Source organism: Peromyscus californicus, unplaced genomic scaffold (assembly GCF_007827085.1).
Source record: "Peromyscus californicus insignis strain IS unplaced genomic scaffold, ASM782708v3 Scaffold_3__1_contigs__length_106647218, whole genome shotgun sequence".
Taxonomy (NCBI): Eukaryota; Metazoa; Chordata; class Mammalia; order Rodentia; family Cricetidae; genus Peromyscus; species Peromyscus californicus.
In genome coordinates, this window is record NW_026294551.1 from 34,794,095 (window position 1) to 34,813,230 (window position 19,136).

At 51.5% G+C, this 19,136-nt stretch overlaps 1 protein-coding gene across 1 annotated transcript; it reads left to right on the forward strand.

Moving 5' to 3' along the window:
- Positions 1-9,267: 9,267 nt before the first annotated feature.
- Positions 9,268-19,025, forward strand: Epx (eosinophil peroxidase). Its single transcript, XM_052757486.1, has 13 exons — positions 9,268-9,343; positions 9,457-9,550; positions 9,712-9,887; positions 10,068-10,185; positions 10,269-10,398; positions 11,994-12,200; positions 13,230-13,548; positions 14,937-15,097; positions 15,429-15,684; positions 16,220-16,390; positions 17,220-17,457; positions 18,144-18,356; positions 18,652-19,025. Exons 1-12 carry the CDS (start codon positions 9,268-9,270, stop codon positions 18,343-18,345), a joined length of 2,148 nt encoding a protein of 715 aa, XP_052613446.1. The 3' UTR covers positions 18,346-18,356; positions 18,652-19,025.
- Positions 19,026-19,136: the final 111 nt, after the last annotated feature.

The following is a 19,136-nucleotide window of genomic DNA, read 5'->3' on the forward strand; positions in this document are numbered from 1 at the left end:
TAGGCTAGGCTCACTGGCCATCATACCCCAGGGCTACTCCAGGCTCTGCCTCCCCCACACAGATGTGCTGCCTCTACTGGCTTTAAAAAAATGTATATGTAGTCAGGCCTGGTGAGGCACGCCTTTAATCCCAGCTCTTGTGAGGCAAAGGTAGGTGGATCTCTGTGAGTTCAAGGCCAGCTTGGTCTATATAGTGAGTTCTGGGACAGCCAGGGCTATGTAGAGAGACACTGTTAAAAAAAATAAATAAATAAAATTAAGCCCCTGTACATATGCATGTACACCATGGTATGCTTGGGACCCAGAGTGGTCAGAAGAGGACACCAGAGTTCCTGGAACTGGAATTACAAGTGGTTGTGAGCCGCCCATTGCGGGTGCAGGTACCCGATTTTGGCTTTCTGTAGGAGCTGCAAGTGTTCTTACCTGAGGAGGCACCTGCCCAGCCCTCTGGTTTCTTCTGTGGGTTCCAGGGATCAAACTTGGGTCCTCCTGTCCGAGCAGCAAGCATTTCATCAACTGAGCTCCCCGCCCCCCACCCCCATCCCCCAGCTCTATGCTAGTTCTTTATTAAACATGTGTGAGCCCAGGGGAGTTAAGGAAGGATGCGGCCTTCCCTCCTAGGTTCCCGCCAACCCCTATTCCAGGGCCTTCTATCCCCACAAGCTGAGCAGCCAGCCCACAGGATCCTTACATCCAGGAGGCGGTGCAGGGGAAGTCTCCAGGCCAGCTGCAGAGTTGCTACTGAGCCTTCCACCTCTTGCTGCCTTGACCAGCAGTTCAGAGAGGTCAAGTTCTTGCTCAAAGCCACACAGATGGGGTAGGGGTATGGTGGAGTGGGGTAGCGGTGTTGGACCTTCAAACCAGTTCTCCAGAGCTCCAAGTTGCATTTTTCAGGAGTTGCTAAGTAAAGGCGGAGAACTCAGAGCTGCCTCTTTTGGGAGCACATGATATGCACACACACACACACACACACACACACACACACACACACACACACACACACAAACTCCTGGCCTCCAGCACAGTGTGAAACCCCTTTTCCCAAGCACATCTACTGGAATAAACAATCCCCTTTCCAAAGAACCCGCGGGGGTCAAGGGTGGATCTGGCAAGCCCCGGGCCCTGATGCATCCTCTGTCTTAACAGAACAGTTGGAGCAGAGGAGATAAAGAGATCCAATCAGGCCTGTGGCCAGCAGTTCCACCATGGCGGGTAGATGGTTCTTATGAAAGTGGTTGCGGAAGTCTGAGGTTTCAGACTGCCCAGGGAGGCTGGGAGGGAAGGTTCTCCAGTGCTGGAGCTTAAGGTACCTGAGAAGGAAGCTGTCCTCACGGTCTAGGCCTGGATGTTGATCATCAAGGCCTGCTCTGCCACAGCATCCACTGACCCACAGCTAGTCTGGTCCAGGGAGAATAGTGGCCCTTACCAAAGGTACTGGGTTCTGACGTGTACAGGCACAAATCCATCATCTCCTGACCCAACAGCCGTGGCAGGCAAGGTCACAGCAAACACCTCAGTTCTGCAAATGCTATTCAGGCCTGCCAGGCATGCTTACAAAGGAGGCTGCCTTGAGCGGCAACCTTTTCTGCGTGGCTCTCACAGACCTACAGGGAACCGGAGGAGCATAATCAATTCATTAGCGCATAATGAAGTTTGGAAAGGCGCTGTGAGATTAAGGAGCAGGAGGCCTAAGCCTGCTGAGTCATGGCCGGTAGCAGGGTGGGGTGGGGAAAATGATGTGGGGGGGGGGACGGAAGGGACATGACAAGGTTTCCCTGTGGATGGATGGGACCTGGGCGCTCAGCGGGAGTCAGCCAGGCTGAGAAGAAGAGCCCTCACAGCTCGTGATTCCGGTCTGGAAGAGGGTAGAATTTGCTAGACGCTGAAAGCCAGTGTGTTTAGAAAGCAGAGGAATAGGAGGTTAGCCCTGCAGGTGAGGCGGGAGCCAGACTGTCCGACCCTCCTTCCTGTGTGCCTCTTTGTTTAGGAGCTGCTGGGGGTCAGAAGGCCACAACTGGAGAGACTGGATGCTGACTTCAGCTAGCAGACCAACTCCCTCACGGTCTCCTATTCTTACAGCCTGAGGGGGAGGGGGGGGAGACAAGGAGGGAACACAGGTGAGCGGTTGAGGGGCTGGCTGGTCGGAGCTCCACTTCCCGAGCACTCCAAGAAGCCTTGTCATCTCCAAGAGTAGTCCCCTTTTCCTCTGCCTCCTCCTCCCCCCTCCCCCCTCCTCTTCCTCCTCTTTCCCCTCAGTGCTGGGCAAGGAATGCAGCCTTGAGTCTCATCCCTGCCCCAAGTGTGATCCTCCTGATAGGTCCTGAGTGGGTTGGCCTCAACTTTTTGTTTCGGCCATTCCCCTTTCAGAGAAAGAAGAGCTAGCCCGTGAGACTCCCCAGCCTGTGACTCAGGCAGGCCTGGAAGGAAACCTACCCACACCCAGAAGGAGGTTCGGGGCTCCCCTTGCTGAGGGAAGAGCTCACACCAGCCTCAAAGAGAACCAGGCTTCCCGAACACCCAACCTGCAGGATCTCTCTCCTGATAGTCTCAGCATGTAGCCTCAATGCTTAGTGGTCTGTTTACCTTCTCTTTTCTCTGGTGGCTCACACTCCTGCCCTCCACCCGGATCTGTGACCTAACTGGGCCCTGGAAAACGAAGAGAGTTTGAGAAATTCCAGCTAGCTCAGAGAGGGAATGTGTTTTCTCCCCAGGGTGTAGTTAGGGGTTTAGGTGAGAATGTTGCTCACTTCTGAGACCCGGCCCAGCCCTGTGTTGGGTGCTGCAAACATACCATAAAGAACATGTGTGGGATCTCCTCTCCCACCCATCTAGAAGATGGACATGGTGACATTATTCCTTCAGCAAAGTTCAATATGTGACATGAGAAACATCATTGTGTGGTGCCCCGTAGATCAATGAGAGGCCTCTGGGGTGTATTTGGGGGTGAGCAGGAATGGCCATTGGAAGTTTTCCTGGAGGAAAATAGTAGAATTATTCTGGCAAAAGGGAGTGCATAGGACCTAGAAGTGTGTGTGTGTGTGTGTGTGTGTGTGTGTGTGTGTGTGTGTGTGTGTGTGTGTAGGGCACATCCGTTAAGGCTGGGGTGTGGTGGGTGGTGGGGAGGTACGATAGTGGGGGCTAGAGAGATGCTGCAAGCCTGAGGAGGTGTGGAAACATCTGGGGTTCCAGCTGCTCTAGAGACAAAATGTGCAGACTCCTCAGGGTGACCCTTCTCTAGGACTATGCACCCCTAGGACAACCTGTGAAGGGCCCCTTCCCCTCCCAGGTGCTCAAAGCCCAGTGATCCCTTTCTCTCTTTCTCCAGGGACCCAAAATATGTGTAGAGGTGCATTGTGGAGGGACAAGAAAGTCCCCCATCTTGTCACTAATGACAGAGCAGAGCAAGCTGTTGGCCCTTGAGCAGAAAATAAGAGGCTCTAAGAACTTAGTCGTTACACGGGACAGATGACTTGTGATCACCCTGCAATTGCCACTCTTAAATGATTTCAACAATAAGATTCTCCTCCCTAAATACAGTTTGTGTTGCTCTAAGTAATTGCTGCAAATACTACTTAACGTTAGTAAACCCTGTGAGCTTCAAGTTAGTGGTTTTTTTATTGCTCATAAGTACTGTTGTTCATTTAGAAAATCCCCAGTTATACAACGGCTGCTTCTGCTGTTTGCATTTACTTCAAGAGTAAGGACTAAACTGTGCACACTTGGGTTTAAACATTTCATTTGGCTGGGGATGTAGCTCAGTTGAGAGGATGCTTGTCCAGCATGCACAAGGCCCTGGGTTCAATCCCTGGCACCACATGAACTGGGTGTGGTGGTATATGCCTGTAATCTCAGCTTGGGTAGGAGTAGTTAGGAGGAGCTGAAGTTCAAGGTCATCTTTGGTTACATAGCAAGGTCAAGGCTAGCCTGGGCTACATGAAACCCTGTTTCAAACTAGACAAACAATAGTTGTTATAAATGATGATAAAGCAGTACTCATAAAGTGGAGGAGATGGAATTTGATTTCCTTTTAATTCTGTTGTTCTATATGAACACTAGCATTTTAGTTAATATTTAAGTTTAAAATAGTATGTGAAAAACTGTATCTTTTGGGGGGAGGTTTAGAGACAGGGTTTTGCTATGACAGCCTTTGCTGTCCTGGAACTCATTCTGTAGACCAGGCTGGCCTCAAACTCACAGAGATCCACCTGCCTTTGCCTCCCCAGTGCTGGGATTAAAGGCGTGCACCACTGCCACCTGGCTGAAAACTGTATTTTTAAAATATTTATTTTTATTAATTTTTAATTTCTTGTATATACACATGTCTGTGTGTGGGTATGTGTATATGAGTGCAGGTGCCCTTGGAATCCAGAAGAGGGCATTGGATCTGGAGCTGGAGTTACAGGCAGTTCTGAGCTGTGGAATGTGGGTGCTGGGAACTGAACTCAGGTCCCCTGGGAGAGCAGTACATACTCATAACCCCTGAGCCATCTCTCCAGCCCTGCAAACTGTACCATTAAGTACAATTTACTTCACACCTGAATATTTCACTAGTTTATTTATATCTCCAAGCTTGAGCTACTGCTTCTCTTTAAACTCTTACTTGTTTCTGAGATAGTCCTGTGAAGCTCAGGTTGATCTTGGATTTTCTCAGTCTCCTGTGTGCCGGGGTGACAGGTGTGTGCTGGGGTGACTGACAGGTGTGTGCTGGGGTGACAGGTGTGTGCCAGGGTGACAGGTGTTTGCTGGGGTTACAGGTATGTGCTGGGGTGATATGTGTGTGCTGGGGTGACAGGCATGTGCTGGGGTAATAGGTGTGTGCTGGGGTAACAGGTGTGTGCCACCACACCTGGTATAACAATTGCTGACTTTAAATCTAAAGAGCAAATTGAGAAAATGTAATGACGTATTGAATACTAAACCTGCTATGGTAAGCCAGGAGTGGTGGCACACCCCTGTAATGTCAGGATTTGGGAGGTCGAGGCAGGAGTTACAAGCCAGTCTAGGCTACATTAGAGTTTGTCCCAAACACCATAACCAACAATGACAAAGTCCAACTATATGTAGGTATTTCCTCTTAATTTAAGACATACAACTCTAATTAAAAAATACATTAATCCATGATATTTTTCCTATCATATAGTTAGTATGTATGTATGCATGTATGTGTTTGTTTATTTCCAGACAGAGTCTGTGCATTTCAGACTGACCTCAAACTCCCTGTGAAGCTGAGGCCGACCTTGAGCTCCAGATACTCCTGCCAAAAACCAACCAACCAAACAAACAGGCTGGGCGGTGGTGGTGCACACCTTTAATCCCAGCACTTGGGAGGCAAAGGCAGGTGGATCTCTGTGAGTTTGAGGCCAGCCTGGTCTCCACAGCAAGTTCCAGGAAAGGCGCAAAGCTACACAGAGAAACCCTGTCTCGAAAAAAAAAAAAAAAAAAACCCAGATGCTCCTGCCTCCATCTTCTAAGTGCTGAGATTACAAGCATGTGCCACCACACATCCAGCTGGTGTGTGTATTTATGTGTGTGCGTGTATGTATATGTGTATATGTGTGTATATTTATATAGGTGTGTATGTGTGCGTATATATAGGTATATATATGTATATGTGTATGTGTACACACATATATGTTTTACTGGCATGATTGTATACACAAAGATCAATGAAAGAAAACTTCCACACATTTCTGGCCATTATAATTCATTTTATTTAATGAGCATCACTTGAATTATTTTAATGGGTAGAGAAGGATACTGAAGGAGGTCTTAGTGTCTGATATACTTAGTTGCCATTGGACAAAACTTGACCACAAGGAAAATAAAAAAAACCCAGCGAGATCCCATGAGAAAAGGCCCATGGGGGAAGGCATGGGGACTCACGGCCATTGCCTACACTCCCCTCTGGTCCTACCCTCTTTTGGTCCCTTCTGATTATTTTGACTGCAGACAAAAGTCAAGGTCAGAGCAGATTGCCATGAGCACGTGAAGACCCTGTCTGTCTGTCAGACCTGTGTCTTAGTGAAGGCCCCAGTGGGTACCTAGGCTGGAGAATCTCATTGAGGGCCCCCTTCATCACTGTCCCATCCGGTAGGTTTGAGTGCCCCAGTCCAGAGAACGAGGGGCCGACACCCTCACTTTGGAGGCCTTTTAGAGATCCAGCCCTGAAGAATCTGAGGAGCTTTTGCGTTCTTCAACCTCCCACCGGGCTGAAGTCAATGGCTGCCTGAGGGGCAGTGGGTGAGAATTTAATAAAGGCAGCAAGGTGTTGTGGCCGCGTCGAGAGACCCCACGAACAAGACCACCACAGAGCTGATGTCCGATGCAAAACACACAGGTTTTATTGATAACAAGCAAACCCAGGCTTGGTCTGTGTTCAACACTCAACACAGCAGGTGGAGGAGGATGGCCCTGAGCTCTCAGGGTGAGGAGTTTTTAAAGGGTGGTACAAGCCTTAGCATCATATGATTGGGTGAGAGTGTGTAACCTTTGAATTTACTGGTTGGGGGTTACAGTTATCATTTTGGGGCAGGCCTGGACAAGTCCCAGACTTTGTCCTTGAGCTGCCATGGGGACTGGCTGGCCTAGCACATACTGACTGTTGGGGCTGACTCAGTGGCCCAGGCTCTGTCCATGAGCTACCATGGAGGCTGGCTGGCCTCACATGTTCACATTGCCCCATGCATGTCGCTCTCAGTTGGTGAGGGGTCCCAGACAGTAAACAATTGGCTGAACCTTGAGCAGTCAGAGTACATGCAGAAAGGGAGCTACTGCAAGGACTATGTCTTTTGTTTATGACCCTCCCAGAATCTGCTTGCTTAAGTCTCAGGAAACTGAAATTGAGGCCTGATCTCTGAGAGAAGACTGAACAGCCTGTTATGGCATCTGCTTGGTCCTTTCAAAGGCTTCTTCAATGCACTGCTGTACTAGACACTGTGGTAGCATGTCATGTGTGTTCCCTAACAGCTCCCCCAGGCAGCTATGGAAAACCCCCACTTCAGGAGAAGATCACCTTTGGGCGGCACCTTGCCTACAGGACAGTGGGATTATACCAGTAGTTTTTGGGTGCTTCTTTGAGCTGCTCTCAGTGGGCTTCTTGGTGCTGAATGAGGGATTTAGGCCCCAGCTTGACTTGGAAGGAATCAAATATGGCCTCCTGGAGAGAGCTGGGTAAAAAAAGATGGGTGGGGTGGGGTTGAAAGTAGTCAAAGGGTGGGATTATAAATAGAAGGTTATCGAGGCTGGGGCCTAGGAACAGGCTCCCATGGGAGGGTGGCTGAATTTAAGCTGAAGGGAGCACTTAGCTCCAGGGGTTAGGACAGCCACATGACAGGCCACGCTTCCCCTTCAGTTTCCTGTGTGAACTTTTACCTGCCAATCCAGACCCCAGGACCAGCTTTAGCAATGCCTCCAGGACTTGGTCAAACTTGTAAGGTCCCTTTGGGGGAGGGGGTCCCTGCTTATCTATTACCTCATCATTAAACTAAGCAGTCAATAAGCTCAAATCCTTAAGATATCCAAATATCACCAATGTAGCAGCTAGGGCTGGGTCTAGAGCTCAGGGCTCTGTCCCTAGCCCATCCCCCAAGCCCACCACTGCCACCCATGGCTATGGCCACTCTCGCCCAACTGCCTGCTGCTGAAGACCCAGCGGCTCCTGTGGGGTAAAGCAGACCAGTGTGGCAACCTGGCACGCTCAGTTCCTTCCAGCATGGGGCATCCTGAGGGGAAGGGAAGGGAAGCTGTGCACATTATAGTTCAAAGTCTCTTGGGATCACTGCTCTGGCTCGCAAGCTTGGAAACTGAGGTCCATGTCAACAGGGCACCTAGTAGACCTTCATCCTTCCCTGTAACATTTTATCCCTGGGCACACAGGTTGAGGCCTCTGTTGAAGGCGGGAGATAAGATCGGGGAGGCCCCGTTAACTGGAGCTTGTGAAAGGGATTGCCAAAGCGAAGTGACTGTTTCAGGAGCAACAGTTGAGGCACTGTGCAGGCTGGTGGGGGGCAGGGGTTGAAGAGCCTGGGAAGAGTCTCGAAAGGTCTAGAAGGTACAGGGTCTGCACTGACGAGGGGATGGACGTGGCCTCCTGAAGAGACCAGGATAGGCTGGTTGTGGGCACAGTGGTAGTTGCTTTCGAGCCTCGTCCAGAGATGACCATTAGCTGTCCAGGCACATGGGGATGGGGTCACCAGGCTCCTCCAGAGAAGGGCCTGTCAGGAGGAAAGGCTTGGAGGTGTGAAGGGGCTGGGGCCGAAGGGCTGAGTTGAGTTTTGCACCCAAGACGAGGGAATGGGAGCCCACCCAAGATCTCCCTGCCAGTGGGGGAGCCAGATTGAGACCCAGCTCCGTCTGGCCTAGTGCAGCAAGCCGTGTTAGTCAAGCCCACAGTAGCACACACTAAACCCACCATTGCTGTGCATGGAGGAAAGATCAGGGATCTCCCAGAGCCACAGCGGGCCTTGCTTGAGCTCTGTGCAGGATGCTACCAGAGGCTCACTCCCTATGAGTTTTTCCTGGGACACCTCTGGCAGAGATCCTTCTCTGGCAGCTTGGAGAGAGCTGATAGCACTAGAGAGGTAAGCGGGGCGGGAGAGAACTGAATCATTGACCATTCACTCACTCTACAAATATTTAACGAACACCTACTGGATGAAGCCTTGTGCTGAGTATGGGGGATATGACAGGAAGTCCAGATCCCATTTCTGCCCTGATGAGGGAAGAAAGGAGCCTTTCCAAACATCCTCCCAACTCCTGTTTTAGGGATGTGGAAATGAGGAGTGACTTCCCCAGGCCGCAATTAGTGATGGGGCCGAGCCCTATGTTCTTGTCGGGACCTTGGCCATCCATTATTCACTGGGCGCCATTGACAACCCCAGCGCTGCTTGGATTGTGGGAGAAGTGCATCCATGGACCCAAGAGTAGAGGTGGGTGTGGAACAAGGGGGTAGGTGCTGAGGGGAACTAAGAGGGACAGACGGTGTCCCCATGCTGGTGAGGAATAAAGCAGGTGGAGAGTGTCAATCACACAGCTCCCCTGACAACCAGAGCGAGGTTCCGGAGCTCTGCCTCAGGGGCTGGGCTTCTGAAGGCCTGCCCCCTCTACCCCAGGATGGTATATAAAGTCTCCTCGCTCCTTCCAGAGAAGAGTGAGCAGAAAAAAAAAAAACCGTCTCTGGTCCTCTAGGGGAGAAAGGAGCGGGAGACTCACTGAGGAGTCTGTGGTAGCGTTTGCCTGCTCAGCTGAAGCAGGGATTCTGCTTGCGTGATGCAGCTGCTGCTCGCCCTGGTAGGGGGCCTAGCCACATTCATCCTTACCCAGCCTTCTGAGGGCACTGCCCCAGGTAAGAGCGCCTTGGACACCAAGGCAGAAGATTGGTGTGGAAGGGAAAGCACTTAGATCTGGGGAGTCTGTGGCTCCCTTGAACACTGAGTCCCCATCCACGCCTTTGACCAGCTTCCCCCAGGCAAGTGGAGGATGCAGTCCTTCGAGGCTGCATAGCAGAGGCTAAGTTGATGGTGGATGCCGCCTATAACTGGACACAGAAGAGGTGGGCTTGGGACTGGGGCTATCCCAGCCTGGGAGGCTCGGTGAGGGAGGATGGGCTCTTGGCAAAGTCATCTTCCCCAACCTGAACCCCTGCTGGGCTGAGGCTCTGCTGGTAGCCTGCGCCTTCCTCCAGCCTCCTCTTCCTCCTCCTCCCCGAGACAGCATCAAGCAGCGCCTTCGCAGCGGCTCGGCCAGCCCCATGGACCTCCTGGCCTACTTCAAGCAGCCAGTAGCAGCCACCAAACGAGTTGTTCAGGCTGCTGACTATATGCACGTGGCCTTGGGGCTTCTAGAAGAGAAGCTTCAGGCACAGGGATCCAGTCCCTTCAATGTCACTGGTACTGTGTTTCCATGGAGTCCCCAAGGTCTGCCCTAGCCTGGGAGTAGAAGAAGAAAGCCAGATGTGGGAGGTGGCCTGGAAAGTCTAGGCGATGTTAGAGATGACCAAGGGATGGACCTGACCAGCCCAGAAAAGAACTAGGACTCTGGACTCTGACCCCTGCCCCCCTCCTCCCCAGAGGTGCTCACAGAACCACAGTTGCGCCTGCTGTCCCAGGCCAGTGGCTGTGCTCTCCAGGACCAGGTCGAGAAGTGCAACAACAAGTACCGCACCATCACGGGGAGATGTAACAACAAGTGGGTGTCGGGGGGCCTGCCTTTGCTCCCCACTCCCTCTCAGGCCCTGCACCCCGCTGACACCTACCCCTTCACTACCACAGGAAGAGGCCCTGGCTGGGAGCCTCCAACCAAGCCCTGGCCCGCTGGCTGCCCGCTGAGTATGAAGATCACAGGTCACTCCCCTTCGGCTGGACCCCCAGCAAGAGGCGCAATGGCTTCTTCCTCCCTCTGGTGAGTTGGAGTGGGGGGTCTGGAAAATGCTTCTCTTGCCAATGCAGAGGGGGAAATGCAGCTCTGACTCATCAGGCATGTGGAGCTCGGGTCTGGGCTGTCCCATTGACCTGCTGAGTGACTTTGGGGAGCGAACCCCACTTACTTCCTGAGTCTCAGTTTCTTCACCTGAAAAATAGAAAAATCTAAGCTTGTGTGGATGGAAATGAAGTCCTTGGCATAAACAGCTGTATAGACCACAATCTATGGTACCTGTGCTGCCTACTATGGAGTGGAGTTGTTTTGTTGTTCACATGATTGAACAGATGTCAAAGCATCTCTCTCTCTCTCTCTCTTTCTGTGTGTGTGTGTGTGTGTGTGTGTGTGTGTGTGTGTGTGTGTGTGTGTGTGTGTGTGAGTGATGCGTATGTCTCTGTGTGTACAGGTGTGTACAGGCATGGGGAGGCCAGAGAAAAACATTGGGTGCCTTCCTTTATTGATCCCACCATTTTATATATCTATATCTGTCTGTCTGTCTGTCTGTCTGTCTGTCTGTCTCTCTCTCTCTCTCTCTCTCTCTCTCTCTCTCTATATATATATATATATATATATATATATATATATATATATATATATATATATATATGGGGGGGGGCAAGGTCTCCTACCCAGCCTGAAGCTTTCTGTTACATGTAAGATGATTGGCCAGTGAGCTACTGGGATTGACCTGCCTTGGCCCTCAATGTATGGGCTACAGGCCCATGTAGCCATGCTTGGCTTCTATGTAGGTTCTGGAATTTGAAGTCAGATCATAGCAAGCATTCTTACCCATTAAGTCATCTCCCAGTGCCTTTGTTTTACTTTTTGAGACAAGGTCTTACGCTATAGTCTGTTCTGGCCTGAATTTAGGATGTAACCCAGGGCGGTCTCAAACTCACGGCAATGCCCGTACCTCCGCTTCCTAGGGCTGGGGTTATAGGTGGGAGACTCCATGTTCAGGTCAAAGTATCTTCCTAAATATAAAGTTCTATGCATCTGTGAATCTATGACCTGCAATTTTACATTTGTCAACTTTCTATTGTTACATTAATATAACAATTTCCTACCTGTCTTAATATTAATATATTAAATTTTCGTCAGTTGATTCATCTGTCTATCGAGCTCTCTATTTATTATCTGCCACTTTAGTCTTGTATCTGAAGACCATCAGTTCTCTAACCTATCTGTCTACACACCGACCTCATCTTTCTGCGAGGGCAAGGTGAGGCTGGCCTGCGGTCTGGACCAGCTCCCTCTCATCTGTTGAGACAGGATCTTTCTGTGTAGCTCAGATTGGCATGTAACTCACTCAACTAACAATCCTGCCTCAGCCTCACAAATCCTGGGATTATAGGCATGCATCACCAGAAGCCTCAGGCCAAGTGCTAGACTGTCCTTCTGGGAATGACAACCACCACCAGAGGGGGTTGCATCTCTAAGACCAAGAGAGGAAGGGGTGGATGGAAAACTGTCAGCTCTGGCAGGAGACTGGCACTCCCAGAGTCCTGGATTGGTCCCAGCACCTGGCCCAGATCATGAGCCCAGACTCAGGCTGACCCTGCTTACTTCTCCACCAGGTCCGAGCTGTCTCCAATCAGATCGTGCGCTTCCCCAGCAGGAAGCTGACCTCAGATCGGGGCCGGTCCCTCATGTTCATGCAGTGGGGCCAGTTCATCGACCATGATTTGGACTTCTCCCCAGAGTCTCCAGCCAGAGTGGCCTTCACTGTGGGTGTGGACTGTGAGAAGACCTGTGCCCAGCTGCCTCCTTGCTTCCCCATCAAGGTACCCTCAGTCAACCTTCTAGGTCTCAGAAAGATGGATATGAGGGAATCTGGGAGAAATAAGCCCCATCCAGACACCAAGAAACACAGATGCCCCTGGCTGCGTGAATTGGAGGGCTTGGGGATGGCTGGGCTCTACTGGAGTTTCATGGAGGAGACATATCAGAGACAGGCCTTGACCCATGAGTCTGACTCCAGCAGAGGAGGCCTATGGGCCCTACAGTTCTTGCAAATCCTGGGGTTGGGCTATGAGCAGGGTCCTCCTCCAGGCTGGGAGGCAAGGATAGTGTAGGGCACTAGGTAAGAAAACAGAGAATTCAGGGAGCAGAATCTCTTCTAGGAAGGGGGACACTCTCTCTCTCTCTCTCTCTCTCTCTCTCTCTCTCTCTCTCTCTCTCTCTCTCTCACACACACACACACACACACACACACACACAAACACACTCTCCCTCCCTCTCTCTTGGCCTCTGTCTCTCTGTCTCTGTCTCTCTGTCTCTCTCTGTCTCTGTCTCTCTGTCTCTCTGTCTCTCTGTCTCTCTCTCTCACACACACACACACACACACACACACCTACAAGTTTGCTTGCTTGCAGTAGGTAGGGAGGCACTCAGAGGGTCTATGTGTCAGCAAACCGCTTTCCTCCAGCCTTGGTTATTGGGACACCCCCTCAGTGGAGCCTTCTAGATCTTCATAGCACAACGTTAACATTTGGCTTGCATAGCAAGCGCAACAGATGCTTCCTCCCTTGAGCATTGCACGTGTAACACTTGTCTCTCAGAGGCTCACTCTCTCCTCCAGGTAGATGAAGCTCTTCATCATTTCAAAAGTTTCATCCAGGGTGGGGGGTTCATCTCAGGAGCAGAGCATTTGCCTAGCAGGCACAAAGCCCCAGGTTTGAGTCTGGGTGAGTCCTGGAGGACTTCCTGAACTAGGGAAGTTTTGAGCAATGTCAAAAATGAATGGGGGATACCCCAGACTAGTGAGCCTGATATAGAGAAGTCCCAGAGTCACAGAGTGCTCTTCACTCTAGATCCCGCCCAATGACCCCCGCATCAAGAACCAGCGTGACTGCATCCCTTTCTTCCGTTCTGCACCTGCATGCCCCCAAAACAAGAACAAAGTCCGCAACCAGATCAATGCACTTACATCCTTTGTGGATGCCAGCATGGTGTACGGCAGCGAGGTCTCCCTTGCCCTGAGGCTCCGCAATCGGACCAACTACTGGGGACTGCTGGCCACCAACCAGCGTTTCCAGGACAATGGCCGAGCCCTAATGCCCTTCAACAACCTACATGAAGACCCTTGTCTCCTCACCAACCGCTCTGTGCGCATCCCCTGCTTCCTGGCAGGTCAGTCTGCAGGGGAGTTAGAGTCTTCCTAAGGATGGAGGGGCATGGTGGGGTGTGGTGAGGAAACACTGTTTGGGAGTTCAGGGGATCCTCAGTATGGGGACACATCATAGGTGCAGATCTGTGCAGTCATTGGGAAAGCAGCTGAGTGGGAATGGGTCCCTTTGCCTATCCCCTGAGTGTGGTCTTTGGTGTCTCCGGTGATGAGCAGCTCACTACCTGAATGGCAGGCACACCAGTCAACTGTAGGAAGTGTCCCTTTTATTTTGATTCAGTGTCTGCCCATTGCTTTTAGTCATGCTACTGGGACCTAAGAGAAGGAAGAGGCTGACTCCTTCCCCCTGCGACAGAAAGGGACCATCTCTTCAGTTACCTGACAGTAACTGTTACCTGTACCTCAGTTTTTAATTCTTTAGGTGGTTTTCTTATCCTGTGCTTCCCTTCTTGCTACAAAGTCATTCATTTATCTGGTACCTTCCTCCAGATGTATAGTTTGCATTCTGTTCATAGTCCTTACCCCTGCCTTCCTGAATGATTTATGGTAATGCCAGTAATCACTTCTGGGTATTTAAGATGTCCAGTTGGGCCGTCCCTGAACCTCACAGCAGCCCCAAAAGGCAGGAAGTATTGTCCCCAACTTAAAGATGGGAGGCTGAGACCCAGGGAAGATGCCTGTGTCCAAGAGAGTAGTGTTCTGAGGGCAGAGCCTGTATTGGGACAAAGTGTATCTCCCAGACCTCTGTACGCTCTGCCCCACTGTTTAACTAAAACTCATTCTGTAAGGACTGTACAACTATGTATTCTGGGGGAGCAGCGTGTACCTTCATCAGAGGTCTCCAGGAGCTCAGATCTTCTGCGGGAGGGCTGGGTGAGAAGCCAGCGGGTGGCTGAACTTGTTGTCCTGCCCTGCCTATGGGGAAGGTCTGGGTACAAAAATGAGCCCTGCCCAATGTGCCTGCCCCCCCCCCCGTTTCCTGGGAAGGGCAGCATGACAAAATTCAAATGTGGAAGCAGGTAGAGCCCTTAGTGGAGAAACAGATGCAGACAGGTGGCATATAGTCCCAAGGTCAAGGTTCCCAGGGTCGTCTCCCACCATGTGTGGTCAGGGCTGTGCATCTGGTCTTTTTGCAGAAGAGAATCACCAGGCAAGGAGACCAGCACCTGCTCTGTGTATCTCCCTTAGTCCTAACCTGGTCCAGCCACTTAGGGACCCAGGAGCCCACTGTGCTCTGTCTTGGGGAGGATGGTGCTGGTCAGTAAGGCGCCTCATGGTACAGCTGAAAAGGAAACTCAGCTGCACAGAGTTCGCCTCGCCTCGTCTCTGGGTCCCAGGTCTGTTTGCCCTTGCCGAAAGCCTCTCTGATGACCCTGAACTTGGCGTTTTCAAGGTGACACCCGGTCAAGTGAAACCCCCAAACTGGCAGCCTTGCACACCCTCTTTGTGAGAGAACACAACCGACTGGCCACTGAGCTGAGGCGCCTGAATCCCCACTGGAGCGGAGATAAACTGTACAACGAGGCCCGGAAGATCGTGGGTGCCATGGTCCAGGTAGGGAGCCCAGAGGCCAGCACGAATCTCAGGGGGTGGCTCCCAACCTTCCTGAACATGGCTTGGAGGCTGTACCTCAAGGCTGCTGGGTCTGGTTACTCGGGGCGCATCTCTGTCCCTGGTTCTGCCATTAACAGTAACCCCGTCTGCGGTATTCTCTTTGGGTTCCAGTATCTCATCCTCCAATGGGAGGTTAGTGTTGCCATACTCCACACAATGGCAATAGTCACTGCTGTACCCGAGAAGCCCTTTGAAAAGCAGGAGTCAGTGCGGAGGAAAGGCGGGGCTGTGGGTTGCTCAGACAACACTCTTTCCACATCATGTCTTCCAGATCATCACCTACCGAGACTTTCTTCCTCTGGTTCTGGGCAAGGCCCGCATCAGAAGAACCCTGGGTCCCTACAGAGGGTATTGCTCCAACGTGGACCCCCGTGTGGCCAACGTTTTCACCCTGGCCTTCCGCTTTGGCCACACTATGCTGCAGCCCTTCATGTTCCGCCTGGACAGCCAGTATCGGGCCCCAAAATACAACTCCCATGTTCCACTTAGCTCTGCGTTCTTTGCCAGCTGGCGTATCGTATACGAAGGTGATTGGGTTTCCCAAAGGCAAAGGGGGTGAGGGTCCAAACACCCCTTCCTCAGGTGGGCTGCTGAATGCTGAATGGGCCTCTGCAACGCCTCCCCAGGACAGCAGAAAGCAGGCAGTCATCAATGGGTCTCTCACATCTAAGGGAGGACTCCCCCCAACCTCCTCTCTTACTCACTGAGAATTAAACCCAGAGTCTTGTGCATGCTAGGAAAGTGCTCTACCATTAAACTATATCCCTGCCCCTTTTACTTTTTTTATATAAGGGCTTTATTAAAAGTAGCCGAGGCTGGCCTTGAACTTGTGACTCTCCTGCCTTAGCCTTCTGAATAGCTAAGATTACCATCATATCTATATCATCCATATCACCAGGCCTGGTAAGGGGGGCATTTCTAAGGGGGGGGGTGCAAACTGACATCAGAGTGGTATATCGTGGACCTGTAAGGACTCCCCTTGCATGCTTGGCATCATGGGATGACCGTGGGAGCTTCTGAGAGGTTGGTCAAATCAGCACCTCCCTCATTCCCCGCGACCAGGTGGCATTGACCCTATTCTCCGAGGTCTCATGGCCACCCCAGCTAAGCTAAACCGGCAAGATTCCATGGTGGTAGATGAACTCCGGGACAAGCTGTTTCGGCAAGTGAGAAGGATCGGGCTGGACCTGGCGGCTCTGAACATGCAGCGCAGCCGGGACCATGGGCTTCCAGGTGATGGGGGCACCTCACACAGGGCTGTTTGGGGGTTCCTCCCTTCTGACAGGAACGAGATGAGCAGTAGTGCGGAGCAGGCAAGGCCCATGTTGATGCCCTCCACAGCCCCTTGCTTGCTAACTCCCTGGGTCGTCCCCATCTGCTCTAGGGGCTCCAGCTTTAGGTTCAGCTCAGGATTAGGTCAGTGGATTAGGAGGTGAAGGGAGGAGGGAAGAACTTCCCGAGCAAAGCAACAGACTTAAAGGACGTGGGTGACCTGTCCCTTCCCCACCGCACTGGTCACTTGGAGAAGAAGGTTATAAAATTCTAGGGCCAAAGAAATTGCAGGGCCCTTTGACCTGAGGGGTGAAAGCCAAGGAGCCTGAGAGATGGGGAGCAGACAGAATAAGATTAAGACCTCCTGCGGCTGTCTGGTGAGGGCCCAGGAACCAGCACAGGAGCAAAGAGAGCAGACTCTTCCGTTGATTTTATTTCCTAGTTCCAATGACCTCCAGCGGAGTTCAAAGCAGGCAGTACAGTTCCAGATGTGTTGTGACTGGGGAAGGGACTAGAGGAGACTGCAAAAGCCAGTGTCAGGGTAAAATGTCTGAAATGGCCTGCAGGGGACAGCTGTTGGTGGGGAATAGAAAGTTACAGTGTGGCAGTTTGAGTGGCCAGTCTTCCGGCAGGGGGCGCCCCGCAGCTAGAGAGGGCGGTGATCTGGCGCTGACCTGCAGAGCTCTTCCGGTCCATTCGGTAGTGACCCCAGAATATACTCTGGAGGATTTGTGGGGAGCAGCAGAAGCTAACAGGAAACTAACAGAGCTGCTTCCCGGCTTTCCTGCAGGGTACAACGCCTGGCGGCGCTTCTGCGGGCTTTCCCAGCCCCAAAACTTGGCCCAGCTCAGCCGGGTGCTAAAGAATCAGGCTTTGGCAAGGAAGTTCCTGAGTCTGTACGGGACACCCAACAACATTGATATCTGGATGGGGGCCATTGCAGAGCCTCTTCTGCCCGGGGCCCGAGTAGGGCCTCTCCTGGCTTGTCTTTTTGAGAACCAGTTCAGAAAAGCCAGAGATGGAGACAGGTAAGTGACCCCCAGCACCCGAGGGAGAGGAGAAAGACACAGCACTGTGTGACTGAACATGGGAGAAAGTACCTTTGAAAGCTTCATTTCTCAGGGCTGGAGAGATGGCTCAGTGGTTAAGAGCACTGGCTGCTCTTCCAGAGGACCCTGGCTCTATTCCCAGCACCCACAGGGTAGCTCACAACTGTCTGTAGTTCCAGTTTCAGAGGATCCGACACCCTTACACAGACATGCAGGCAGAACACCAATGCACATAAAATAAAAGTAAATCATTAAAAAATTTAAAAAAGCTTCATTTCTCCCAAGGTCATAGGACCTGAGACCAGGGGGCTTCCCCATGGAAAGTAGGTCTGAGAAAAAGAAGGAGGCAAGGCTGACCCAGCCTGAGCTGGAGCCTCCTAAGGCCAGAACCGAGACTAGCCAGTTCACTGTTCTGGGTTAGCAGATCCAGGAAGGCATGGGCAAAGAACTAAATCTGGACCCGACTCCTTATTTGGATGTGGCGTATGCTTGGGTTCAAATCCTTCCCTGGCTACCTAGATTGCTATCGCCTTACTTCTGGGCAGTTCACCGGGCGCAAAGTGGCAGAACTGTGTGAAAGGAACGAAACAGAACGTGCCAGGCATGTGCGCGGTGCTCACTGCACAGCGACTCCCCAGCTTTCTCACGCATCTCTTGACCTACAGGTTCTGGTGGCAGAAGTGGGGAGTTTTCACCAAAAGACAGCGCAAAGCCCTGAGTCAGATTTCTTTATCTCGGATTATATGCGACAACACTGGGATCACCACTGTTTCGAAGAACATCTTCAGGGCTAACATCTACCCAAGGGGTTTTGTGAGCTGTAGACATATTCCCAAGTTGAACCTGTCAGCCTGGCGCGGCAAATGAGGCTTCAGAGGGTAAGGGAGATCTGGAATGGGTCAGGCCCTTGCATCTCTCCCTGATATAAGACATCCTATCCGCTAAGCCGAGACAATAAAACTTGTCACTAGGAACATCGTACTCTTTCCTAATGGTTTCCAAGAATGCTAGCTTCTGGGCTGATAGTCAGTTCTGGGGTCTAGGACTTTGTAGGGGGGACAGGGACAATTAGAAGTATTTAACTGTCCTCAGTTTTGCTACTAATGTTCTAAAATAGCTCTTTGTCTGGATAGCCAACAAACCTCCAGTCACTTATTTCTGTTATTCCCACAGGATTATGCCAAGCCCTGACATCTTGGAGAGAGAGTAAGGGGGAGATCATGATGCTGCTTTCTTCTCCAAAACCATTTCCTGCTGGAGCTTTTGCAGGCTATAGCTCAGAGCTGGCTTCGCTGGTTGAGAGTAGCAACCTCTTAGATAGTAGGTTATTAATCAGCAACAGGTATAAGAGCCTATGAGTCAAGCCATGAGGCTTTGAGGTTCTAGCAAGAGACTGTGGGAATGTTTCCAGTATTTCTTCTGCCCCTGTCCCACAGCATGACTGGAAGACCACATGGTCCCGGCTCTTAGCCATGCCACAACCTTCCTCTGGGCCTGCAGGAAGGGCCGTATTCCCTACTTCTAGCAATAAAAGAATGCTGAGGGCAGGGCCTGCTGTCTCTGTGTTGGGCTGGGGAGAGTGTGGCCTTGGTTAAAGCTTTGTCCCACATACCATCGAAGATGGGGGCCTACTGAGATGCAGCCTGGGGCTCACCACA